Genomic DNA, 12,607 nt, shown 5'->3' with positions numbered 1-12,607 from the left:
AAAAGGCTGCCACCCCACCCACTGTGAGCCCAAGGAGCAGAGAGATCTGAAGCAAGACAGATGTGCTGAGCTGACAGCTGCCATATTCCTGGTTTACAGAATGCAAAGCGTTAGCCTACCCCCTCCACTTCCTGCAACTCCGTGAAAAGTAAGGGGGTGGGGCTTGGGTAATAGTTTCCTCTGAGCCTGAAACATCCTATCCTGTAGGGAAGCTTCTTAAGCAGAAACGTAAATAACTCAAAATGGCTTTAGCAAGTCCCTGAAACTTATGAAATTCACTAGCAAAGCTGCCCGGAAGAGGTTTAGACCAGAGTAACTTAGAAGGCACATTTTCCAACTTGTTGAGCTGTCTGCAGGCTGTGCAGTGTGCTCCAGGTTTCCCAGTGTTTGTGGACTGTCACCCATGCTAGGGTGGGCCTTGGCAAGGCAGTTCTTTGAGTTACTCGTGTTCTCGTAAGTGACTCCTCACCCACCCTCCTATAACTAATCCCTGAAAACTCATTGGTTCATCAAGTTGGACTTTGGTGGTATCTATACTTTGGTCTGTTGTGGGATCCATTTCTGAGGGGAGAAATGCATGGAGTGTCTCCCTGGGAAAAGGGAAAACTCTTGTCACACAACAGAACTGCAGATGGAATAACAGATTCTTAGAGTAGATCAATAAAGTGTAAAATCCAGCTGTTAAAATTTGGATTAATGGAGATCTGGATACAAACCCAAGCTCCTGCTCTGTAGAAAAGAAACTCTGTCATTAACTCTGTTGGACCTCACTCCGTTTGTTCATATGTACCTGATAGGAGTTGCTGAAGCATAGCTGAAAAGACACTCCTCTCAGGGCTTAGTGTACAGGAAGGGCCTAGTTTACAGCAGACAGGCAGAGTTGTTTGTCTACCATGTATGAATGGACAGTCCCACTGCAGTAACTTGTCGGAACCTCTCAGCTCTAGGGCAGACATTTGGTGATTGAGTAGCCTTCCTGCTAGACAGGCTTTGGTAAGAATTCCAGACACCTGGAATAAAGGGTCAGCCCAGCAGCTCACTCTAGGGCAGGCTACATGGTCAGGCCTGGCAAAGGCTAAGTGGATCCTGCTCTGAGAGAACAAACCCCAGACCAAAGCTGGGTTCTGCTCAGAAAAGAATATTTGCTTTCTAGAAAGAAGCAGCAGTTAATCTAATGTTAACCGTAAGGGAAGTGATTCTTTCACTTAGAGAAGGGCCCAAAGACGAGATACCCAAGCCCGGACTCCAGAATTTCTTTGTTAACAAGAGCTTATGTGAGTTTGAGTAGACCACCCAAATCTTCAAGGCCTGATTTATATATCACTGTCCAAGATCTCTAGATTGGACCTGGTTTTAGAATCCCCTTTAACTGTAAAATCTATGTACAGTTATAATAATGCTCCTAATATAGCGTTATAATGTCAGCCTTCTCCTTGAGAGCCCTGACCCCTCCCAATTCTGTAGTCTCACCCTTGTCTCTGTTGCCTGCTCACAAACCCCAGAACACTCAAGCAGGGAACAATCTGGCTTGTTACAAAGCCCACTGACACTATGTCTCCTTCCAGAAACAATGATAATACTCAGCTAGTAGCACTTGCTTTGAGATGGAAACCAGGAGAAACACATCCGCATCAGTTCCTCAACTTCTTTTCTACCTTGAAGCCTAATGAACTTTCTAAAGGCTGAGACAGGATTGGGATTGACTAGGAGGTTCAGAACTCCAGGGTCATCCTCTCTGCCTTGCATCTCACTGGACAGAAGATATGCTAACAGGAAGGAAAGAGAAAGCTAGCTATTCTAGGAGCCAGGAGTTTTTCATTTGATCATCTTAGATTATGCAAATTACTTAAATATGTGTGGGGCTCGTCTCAACCCTGTAATGTTTGTAATTCTGTCATCAATGTCCACATCTTCCTTTGATTAGCTGTACGACTGGAAGTGTATGGAGTATCACCACACGCAACAGAGCACAGAACAACCCCAATTCTTGAGCATCTAAAAATGATGCTAGAAACAAAGGGAACTCAGACCCCTGAAAGAAAAACAGTAACACTATAGGGGTGACTAAAGCCACACTAGCAGCGAGGATGCCAGCGGCAACAGCTGCCATTCACTAAGCTCCTTTAAGCTGCACACAGGGCTCTGTATCTGATAGTCTACATCCTTCACTTCAGACGCCCACAGCAATCTGGCAAGACAGACAATGGTGTTCCAGTTGAAGAAACTGCTCCCTATAAGGCAGAGCTGTGTGGCACCACAATATTGTGGTTGGCTTGGGTGCATGCATCGAGACAGAACAGTGCTGGTTTGGCTAATTCTGCAAAGCAACAGGCACAGAACCTCACTTCCTGCAGCTCCGCCCTAGGGAGGGCCAGCACATATTGTTTGCTCTCCCTGGTGACTAATGTAGCTAGATGCCAGAGTCCAGTGGGATTAGATTAGATGGGCTCAGCTGGACCAGTCTTCCAAATATTTTTTTCCCATGACTCAGGACTGGGGGTAGGGCACAGGGGTGTCTTCCTCTTTCTGACTTTGCAAACATGTCACTAAAAGGAAGCCTGATCTGATAGTGTCACTACCCCAGGGAATCAGGGAAGAAATGAATTTGAGGGAATGTGCCCACAGTCACAGAAGACCTTCTGTAACAATCACTATTAAGAAATTTTCGTATTCTATCTTTTTAATCCTTATGACAAATATCCAAAGTGTTGTTGCTACCTTATTCTACAAAACAAAAGAAAAAGGCCACGCTTTGTGAGTGTGCCAAGTTCTGCCCTCCTCGTTCATGTGAATCATTTCCTTGACTTTATTTTTCCATTAGCACTTACCATCTACACAAGCTAGGGATCATGCTCATCTCTGGCTTCTGTCTGTCTTCCTATAGTAATATGGAATCTTCATTAGGATGAATACTGTTGACAGTTTTGGTCACTATTATTACCTAGCTTCTGACACGTCTGTTGATGTGATGGGACACCATGACCAGGCCAACACATGAAAGAATGTATTGGGGCTTACAGTTCCAGAGGGTTAGAGTTCATGATCATCATGGTAGGGAACATGAAAACAAGCAGACAGGCATGGTACTGGAGCAGTAAACTGAGAGCTTACATGTTAAACACAAGCACAAGGCAGAGAGAGAAAATATAGAGAAAGACAAGGGAGAGAGACAGAGACAGAAAGAGAGAATCAGAGATAAAGATAAGATAAAGTCTCTTTCTGAGACGACAGAGACTTGGCCTGTCATGAAGTTTTAAAACCTCAAAGCCTGTGACACACCTCCTCCAACAAGGTCAATTCTCCTAGTTCTTCCCAAATGATTTCACAAACTAGGAACCAAGTATTCAAGTATATGAGCCTACGGCAGTAGGCTGGAGGCATTCTTATTCAAACCACAACATTCAATAAATGCTATTCCAATAACATCATTTCACGGAGCAGGGGTAAGAATCACCTTCACTTTACAGGAGAGGTCACTACAGAGATCACATTGCTGCCAGGTAGTATTCAGAACCAGATCACACGAAACAACAGAATTTCCATTATGCACGTTAATCCTACCACAAAGGAAGGGACTGGAGCAGCTGCTGGTCTTCGGCGAGTCTCTTCTGACAGAGACACTTGTCCATGTCCCTGTCATAGGTAGGCAAGACCTAATTGCCTAAGGGACATGTATGTATGTGGTGGGGACTTTCCTGAGGATGTGGCTTCTACACATTAGCACCTTGGCCTGTAGCAAATTCTACAGAACATGTTTGGATCACCTGAATGCTATGAACTTAAATCATTACCTCCAATCTCCTGCCTCAAGGCACAGTTCCCTGGTTTTTAACCTTTCTATAATAAGTCCCAAACTGCAAGGACTCACTCTTGTACCATGAACAACCAGGAGAACACTCTGCTTTATGTCTCAAACAGGAATCACTAGGATTGAACTGTACAAGCTGCACAAAAGATACAAAAAATAAATAAGTTCTTAACTTTCAGTTTTCAGAAGGGTTCTGGGAGACTGGTAGCCCTTTACCTGGGGCCTGTTAAGATTCTGGATAGAGCTGAAACCCTCTGTCTACATCTGTCATGGCTGAGCAGGATATACATATCGGGGAGGGTATCTGTAAGAATGACTTATTCTTTGTGCCAACCAAATGCCTCTTTTCCCAGCTTTGGGAAGACCAGTCCTCTGGACCCAAGGGGTCCATAAAACAAGAAAACAAACAGTGAGCTTGGTGGCAGGAGTCTGGGCAGGGAGCCAGTCTCATTCACTGATGTGGCAATGAGCTCCCTAGCCAGTACCCCACCTCTGATGCAGGCTCTGGGGAGGCCAGAGAGCATCCACTGGCTCACCAGCACTCCAGGTCACAGCATGGTTGGGATGCCTGGGGGAGCCAGGGGACCATGTTAGATGTCTCTAGGCTCAGGACAACCACTAGGGCTCTGGAACTGCCTCCCCAGCTCCTATTCCTGGTTGTTTACAGGATCAAGGATTCATGCAGAGAGAGAAGTGAATCATTTCCACGTTGAGGAACCAGTGGCTATTGTTCTTGTTCACTGAGATTGGCAAGGAAGAAAGTCATGTTTCCCAGCTTTTCATTCAACCCCACACCACAAGGGGAGCCAAGTAATAGGGTAGGAACTCCGGTGTTAGGGAGGAAGTCTGTGTGAATGTCAGTATGGCCATGTGGGAAGAAGGGTGTATAAATTTGGACATATTGCTTTTTATCAATCCTCTGTGTACTAACCCTGGGCCCTAGAAAGGAATCCTGATCAGCTCTTCAAGGCCCAAGATGCTAATACAAGAAGTTCACATTGTGTCTGGCTTTGCTTAAGCAATCAATTTTGAGATTACAAGATGATAAGATAGGAATGTCAGGGCTTCTGGTAGGCTGGAGACTAGAAACCTTACCTTGGTCTATTCCTTGGAAAACGCAGAAACAGTTAACCTTTTTAAATCTTGGGAATTTCAGTGGCTGCTGTTAGCTAATTATCAAAACGTGACTTTAAAATGGCCAGTATCCTCCCCAGAGCTTTAACAGTCTCAGTGAATTTGCAAAAATGTTCCAAGTATTAAAAAGCAAAGGGCTGCTAGAGGAGCAGTGGTTGCCTGAACCTCTGCACCTGCCTACTGCAAAGCTTCCGTCAGATCCAGGTGAGGCAGATAGCTGTGTGTCCTATTGCAGGGTCTCTAGGTAGCACTGGAAGTGCTGTCCCCTCCTGCCTTTCCAGCTAAGGTCTCAGAGCACCACTACTCCCTCTTCCAAATACTCTTCCAGCAGTCCAGTAGGACTTTCTCTTTCCATGACTCCTCATTCACTGCCAGCCAAGGACTCTACCCCCACATCATGAAAACTGTCCTCTGCAATAGCCCCATCCATAAGAGTCACTCTTGACACCCGATTCTACTCCAATTGTTGAAATAGGAGTTGGCAGAGTATAACCCAGTACATTTGAGGTCAGCTTACAGAGTACCTAATGTGAGGTATTTTCTCTGGCAGTTGGGTCAGAGCTTGGGTATATAGCAGGCATTGCCCTCAATGGCTGAGGTGACTGGGTAGAGCACGTCACAAATATTAGGCAATAGGCAAGTTTTCTAAGACGCCAGGAGCAGAGAAACAGCAGATTTTACTCCTGGGTACATTTCCAAATACTAGAGGCTGAAGCAGAGTGTCACCTTAGCAAGGGCATGTGGTGGTATGTGAGAGTGGGCAGGTGGGTAGAATTCCAGTCACTGTGAATGGTGGGAAGGAACCTGAGCAGCATCACCCTGAAACTTGAGCTAGTCCTCCCCCCCACACTGTCTCCCCTGGTTCAATGTGGCCCCTGGTTCTGTGCCCCATTAACTTGTGCTTGGACTATATACTCCACTCTTTCCTGGGATAAGAAAGACATCTGAGATGAGTTTCCAGTTCCTGCCACCCTTCTTGAACTGTTTGGGCATTGTCTCTTTTCTATGGGTTCCTACCTTATGCTCTAAGAGGAGGGTGCCATCACACAGGACAGTGTTCAGACTCTAGGACACCATACATCCCATCCCCTGTGTCTGACTTGCCCCAGGCACCCTCACCACCTAGACCCTGCCCTGCTCATACCCAACACCTCTTCCTGACGCTGAGAAACATTCAGGCGTGCTTAGGGCAGGCTCAAACAGCTTGAACTGCAAAGTCCATATCTAACGTCCATATCTTGTCTCTGTTTCCATTCTCTCCTGTGGCCTCTTTTTCTTTGTCACATCACCTTAGTTACTGTTCTATTGCTGTGAGGAGGCACCATGATCAAGGCAACTTATAAAAGAAAGCACCTAATTGGTGGTTTGCCTACAGTTTTAAAGGGTTAGTCCATGATCATGGTAGGAGGCAGGGCAGCAAATAGGTAGGCAGGATGATGGAATAGTAGCTGAGAGCTTACATCTCATCTTATCCATAATGTGGAGGCAGAGAGAGAGAGAGAGAGAGAGAGAGAGAGAGAGAGAGAGAGGGGCTGATTCTGGCATGGGCTTTCAAAACCTCAAAGCCCACCCACATTGATATACCTCCAACAATGTCACACCTCCTAATCCTTCCTAAACAGTCTACAAACTAGGGATCAAGCATTCAAGTGAATAAGTCTATAGAGGCCATTCAAACTGCCATATAGATACATGTTCCACTGAAGGAGTCAGAGTCTCCCATAGCAGTGGTATCATGGGAGAGGTGCTATAGTTGGACACAGGGCTAAAATTAAGGTTAGATTAGAGTTAGTCGTTCTACAGTACCCCTTTCTGGATGCATCTACTGGTATTCATTCCCTAAAGTAAGACAGTTTGGTTATAAAAAAGTCCTTCCCTGTATTATATGGCAAAAGCTGGTTCTGCAGCAGCAACTCCTCCATATCAACCTCTGGGGCCACTATGACTAAGCCTAACTCATCTTCTACAGGTTGATGGCTAAGCAAGCCAACAAGTGAGAATCAAGTCTGGGCTCAGCCATGAACTGAACAAATTTCTTTACCTTACATTGCCTTTGTGTCCCATCTGCAAAGTGAAGTTGATAAGAGCATTCACCTCAGAGTGGCTGCATCAGAGTTCAATGAGTTAGTAGATGCAAAGGACTTAATATAGCATCTAGAACATTAAAAGTGTTCAGTATACATTGCATTATCTGGAGAAGTGTCTTTATCTACTTGATTTGCTCTTTTTTCTTGGGGTTTCAGCCCCAAGTTGTAGAACTCTGTTTAATATATCATGATTCCCACATCCTTGCTGCCCTTGTTTATTTCATACTTGATTTCTTAACACTCTATTATGATATTATCTCTCTCATAAAGTGGAGTCAATGCTGCTCATGGTCTGAAGCTGTTCTTCTACTTCTATGGTGATGACTAATTGATTTTGCTGAAGCATGTACTACCACACAATTGACTGGACTTTAATTCTGAGTTCTTTTCTTGCATTCCTCCTTGGCTCAGAGCCATACTAGGCTCTAATGCACCTTTTAAAAGTATAACCCGGTATTCTTCCTCCTTTAGGAGACCTTGCAGACTGACCCCACATCCCTTGATTGAGCTGTTGTACCCTGTGGGGGAGGTTTTGCCTATCTTTCCACATCCTATAAAGCACAACTCTTAGTCCTACATGTACTGCATCTTGGCTTTGAGGTCTCAGTCCTATTCTCCCATTCTTTTTGCTGGTTGGTACTTCAGAAGACAAGGGGCCCGTTCTTTGAGTTCTCTATGTGCATGAACACCCAAGATCACACTGTGGTTATGCCACTTTTGGTGAGTTCACTTCCCCACTCAGGGACATCCTGTTCCTACCAGCCTCTGTAGAAGAGGGCTGGACCGTCAGAGAGACGCCTGGCCAGGCAGGGAAGAAGTGAGTAGCTCTGACGCACCCAGATTCCCTCCCCTTGCCTGACTCCTAGCTATTTTTTCTTTATTTTCCTTCCTGTGTTGAAAGAGCTACAGGGCCTGGTCCATGCTAGAATTTCCTGGGGACATTCCATAAATTCTTCTCTAGAGAGGGTAGGATGAGTGGCTTGGTAAGTAGGAGGCCACTAGGAGCCAGGTATGGCTATCAGTACCTAATAGGAGTGTGGGTGGAAGAAAAGGGTGAGCTGCTCAGAGGAAAAAAAAAAGAGGGGTATCATGAGTTCATAGCCAAAGTAACAGCACCTCACAGTAAGAAGACAGACAATTTGCAGGTTGGAACAGGAAGTGGGCAGCCCTTGAACCTGCTACCACCACAGTGACTGGTCTACTAGGGCTTCTACAAGACCCAGAGAACTTGGGCCGTGTGTGTGTGTGTGTGTGTGTGTGTGAGAGAGAGAGAGAGAGAGAGAGAGAGAGAGAGAGAGAGAGAAAGAGAGAGAGAGAGAGATGAAAAGATGCAAGCAATTCCAGATGTGTGCTATGTAAGACACATAAATACTAAGGGGTCAGCAGATACAGGTGTTCCTCTGAAGCCTGGCTGGGCCATTCTCCTTCTCTAGTAATACTGACTTCTTAATTTATGTCTAAGGCCAGAGTAAGCAGAGACACTAGCCCTTGATTGAACTCTAGCAAGTCCGAACCTGAAAATCACTCTCAACCTACATCCCCCAGTTCCACCACTAGTCTCAAAGTAAAAAGAGTGCCAAGTTTGAGGGTCAAGGCAAGAAACAACTAGCCTTATATTTCTTTGTCTGGATCAGTCACTCTACTTCCCTAAGTTTCATTTTCCCTGTGGAATAATGAGGGCAGTAGCTAGGTGATCTCAAGGCTTTTCAGAAGATAGTCCTATCTTGCAAAGATGGTTCTACTTTGTTAGGCTTACCCTATACATAAAACTTTGGTGATGGGCTTAAAGAGAATTAGTATGAATAGACCAACCTTTAATAGAACTTTCAAGATAGTAAAGGAGACAGTCTGGACCAGGAACTGGAGATGAAAGAAAGATGGATAAAGTGCCAGATACCAGCACAGATGCTGCTCTTGCTGAACCTTAGATAAGCTCTGTACAATTTTAGAGAAAGGTACTTTCTTTGGCAGGCAGATTAGTAATAGAAGCCTCATGGGGAGGTGTGTAAGAATGGCACACATAGCCTGCTGAGGATTGTTTGGGTGATTTTCCAACTCTCCCCATTGCCCAAATCCCATGTGCCAGGCAAATGTGCCCAATCTGATGAGTTGAGCCTTGCTGAGCAAGGAGGTAGACAGCCTCAGGCATCCAAGCCAAGATGTGACCAGCAGAATACACCACTTCCCAAGTTCAAGGAGTAACACCTCTCTCACGAACAATTTTCTTATAGGAAATGACTCCTGCCTTCCCCAGCTTTATGCAAGCAAATGATATGACCACAATCATCCTCTCTTCCACATGCAGAAGCCAAGTCAGGCCCATAGCTGTAGGGGCAGAGTGATGGTGCAAGACAGGAACAAGCAGAAACATTTCCCAAGAGCCAAGAAATGGTCAAAGGGATTTGGCATTACAAAGACCAGAGAAATCTGCAAATTTCTCTATCTTCTCATAACTCCTCCCACCTCCTCTACAACAACTCAGAACAAGAAGAATCTGGAAATTCTTCCTCAGACTCCCTTCCAGTTCCTTTTTCCACATTCCTCAACAACAACCTCCCAGGGCTCTAAATGGATTAGGAGGAAGGAGCGTGGTAATGTCAACATTAAAGGACGAGGTGCAGCAAAGTCTTTTCTGTGCCTTGATCCACAGGTGCTAGGACTAGTGAGGGGTGGCAGGAGAGGAAGTTTGGGAAAAGGGGATTAGCTGGGACCTTAAAGAGTGTAGCTGTTTTAATCCCACATAATGAACCAGACTGTGCTCCCTATCCACACCCTAAACACTCAACAAGCAGGTACAAGTTATTGGCTTCAGCCTTCCTTGCAAGAGGGCCCCCTTGTTGCCAGCCCCAGACAGCCTTTTCCCTCCAGCTTGTAGGGGTACCCAAGGAGGCCTGGAAGGTATCTCCTTCCTCCGGGCTGCTGAGGTTTGGGTAAGAAAGTGGGGAATGTCTACAACTGCTGCAAGGATGGGTAACGGGCCGTGTACCTAAGCACCAATCATGTAACTTGAGGCCAGCATCCACCACTACAGCTCTTAAGACGCAAAACCTGTCCTAACCAACTTCTTTCTGTTTACAGCCAACAGCTGGGTTCCAGGTAGGAGTTGCATGCATATAATTCACGATGTGGATAGCAACAACAGCAACAAAAAATAAGTTTGTTGCTTATAACAAGAGTGGTTTTTCTCTTTAGGCAAAGTACCTTCCCAATACCTCAATATTAGACAACAATGAAATACATTTGGTTTTTTTTAGGTACTCAGTGACTGACGGCTGGAGGAAACAATTTAAGGCTAAATCACAAAATCCCTATCTTCCTCCCCATTCTATTCCCTTCCCTTAAAAAAACAATAATTTGCCTATAGTTAAATCTCTACCAAACACTATCTTCTAGAAGAGTCCCTCAACTGAGAAATCAATGTGTCAGAACAGTCAGGCCACCGAGTCTTACCTTCTTCAGCTTGCCACTCTTAGTCCCCACAAAAACCACACTGTAGCCATTGTAAACATAAGAAGCCACCGAAGTTAAGCGGTCCCTGCTGGTGGTGTACAGGGTCAGTCCCTCCACAGGAGTGGAGCCTCCCAGAGGTTGGTTGATGTCCAGGCCACAGAAGTTATCATCAATGGGGACTGGCTGAAAGGACAGGAGAAAACTGGAATGAGTCCCAGTGAAAGAATGGCAGGGTCACTTCAAACCACCCAACCAGCCTGAGGATACCAGACCTCACAGAGGATCAGGGCTGGGATCAAAGGTCTAATGTGTTAGAGACAAAGCTCATAGCCAACTGGCCCACAGTGACATCTTGGCTCCCATGGGACCAGATTGTGAGTGACTATAACCATCTCCATTCTCCCAGAACTAGCATGTGTCTTACCTTTTACCTTTCTGCCAGGAAAGTCAGATTGTAAAGCTGATTGAATTCACCTTCTGCTTCTTTTCATGTCCCCTTAGACCTTGTCAGGCTGTGAAGATCTGTCTATTTTAGACAGGGCTCTCTCAAAGGATATTCAGCCTAGAGGCAACATTGTAAGATTCCACAGGCCTAGAGGTTTCCTGTTTGTTCTTTGAGCAAGCTAGTGAGTGTTTCTTGGGCTGTAGAGAGGCATGAGGAATTTTAAGCCACTAAACTATCACTACTACCTGCCATTCTGGGGACTCATTGCAAGTATCATGATAATATTGAATACTGTCTTTTGCTTTGGGATTTCTTCTTTATTTATCTTTGGAGTTCTGGGGGGGAGGGTGAATCTGGAGCCTCTTGCATGCTAGGCAAATGCTCTATCACTAAGCTACTTCCTCCTTCCTCTTTATTTTTTATTCTGAGACAAAAATTTCACTAAATTTCTCAGGCAGGGCTTGAACTTGTGACCCTCCTGACTTAGCTTCCCCAGTAACTGAGATTACAGGCCTGTACCACCAGGCTGTGATGGAAAATTTAATCTACATCAGAGTCTTCATTTGGTATGATATGTCCCCCACCTTTGGAAAGAATTATAGAGGATTAAATGAAATGATGTATGTAAAAGACTTTTATCATTGTATGCCACTATCTCCTGTACATTATAGGTGTTCAAAGAGATGTCTTCTTATATCAGTCTTTTGAGGGGATTAATGATAGGCCAGGAGGAACTGTGTCACTTTGAAAGAAGGCTCCCTTACGTAAGTGAGAAAACTTGCCGTACAGAGCATGAGAAGACTCATTCCCACCCTGTGTTCAGGCTAAGTCCACTGGGGGCCACAGCATCCTCTTCTGGGACTGTCAAGTGGAGACTCAGATGGATAGGGCTGTGCTTTGAATGAGAATGTCCCCACACAGGCTTGTATATTTAAATGTTTGGTTTCCAGTTGGTAGACTGTTCAGGAAGAATTAGGAAGTGTGGCATTGTTGGAGGAGGTATGTCACTGAGGGTGGACTTTCAAGCTTCAGAAGATGACAGCCTGCCCAGCCAGATGTCTTTCTGGGTAGAGAGGGGGAAAAAAGGAGGGAACCTATCTTAAGGATAGGGGATGCACAATGCCTGGCACGAGGCTGGATCTTGATGGGTGCCCCAAGACACCCCAGCTAACTGCCAAGCATGAAATCTTGCAGTAAAGGCTGCAGATTCTGAATAAAAAAAGACCTTGAGCGCTGGGGGAGCTGTTCCCATCTGCTCTGGAATAGGCTTCTCAGAAAACAGAAGCCATAGCAGTGATCAGCGCAGAAGCCTCCTCAGCCTTGCTTTTTCACCCTCATCAGGGAGGAGTAACTGATGCTTCATTTCCTCTGAATAATCAGTTAATAAGTTAGAGCACATTATTTTTCCTCAAGCTTGTGTTTCCGCCTCGGCTCTGAGGGGAACTAGGACATGTCTCTGGGACCTTGGTACCTGTGGACAGCTGCCGCTCTTACGACTGGCAGGACTGATGGTGCTAAAAATACATAAGCACTCCATTAGAAAGAACATCAAGTTTTAGAGTAAGAATGGCCTTGAACTCTGGGTGGCAGACTCTACACCACAGCTTGGAAGGGAAAAAGCCATTGTATAGTAGCGCTAGGTCATTGGGAGATGTCTATGTATACCTCTACATCCGGTGATGT

At 45.4% G+C, this 12,607-nt stretch overlaps 1 protein-coding gene across 1 annotated transcript in view; it reads right to left on the bottom strand.

Annotated features, from left to right (window-relative positions):
* The window catches only part of Plxna2 (plexin A2), a 204,781-nt gene that overhangs the window by 163,699 nt on the left and 28,475 nt on the right, over nucleotides 1-12,607 (bottom strand). Inside the window, exon 3 of the mRNA XM_041635218.1 lies at nucleotides 10,480-10,662. Coding sequence (XP_041491152.1) covers nucleotides 10,480-10,662 — 183 coding nt within the window. The remainder of the gene's footprint in view (nucleotides 1-10,479; nucleotides 10,663-12,607) is intronic.

The sequence above is a fragment of the Microtus oregoni genome, unplaced genomic scaffold (genome assembly GCF_018167655.1).
Source record: "Microtus oregoni isolate MIOR12 unplaced genomic scaffold, Mior012 000047F_ref0000412, whole genome shotgun sequence".
In the NCBI taxonomy this organism is placed as follows: Eukaryota; Metazoa; Chordata; class Mammalia; order Rodentia; family Cricetidae; genus Microtus; species Microtus oregoni.
Note: the sequence above shows the minus strand (reverse complement) of the source record. Positions and strands in the feature narration are given on the sequence as shown.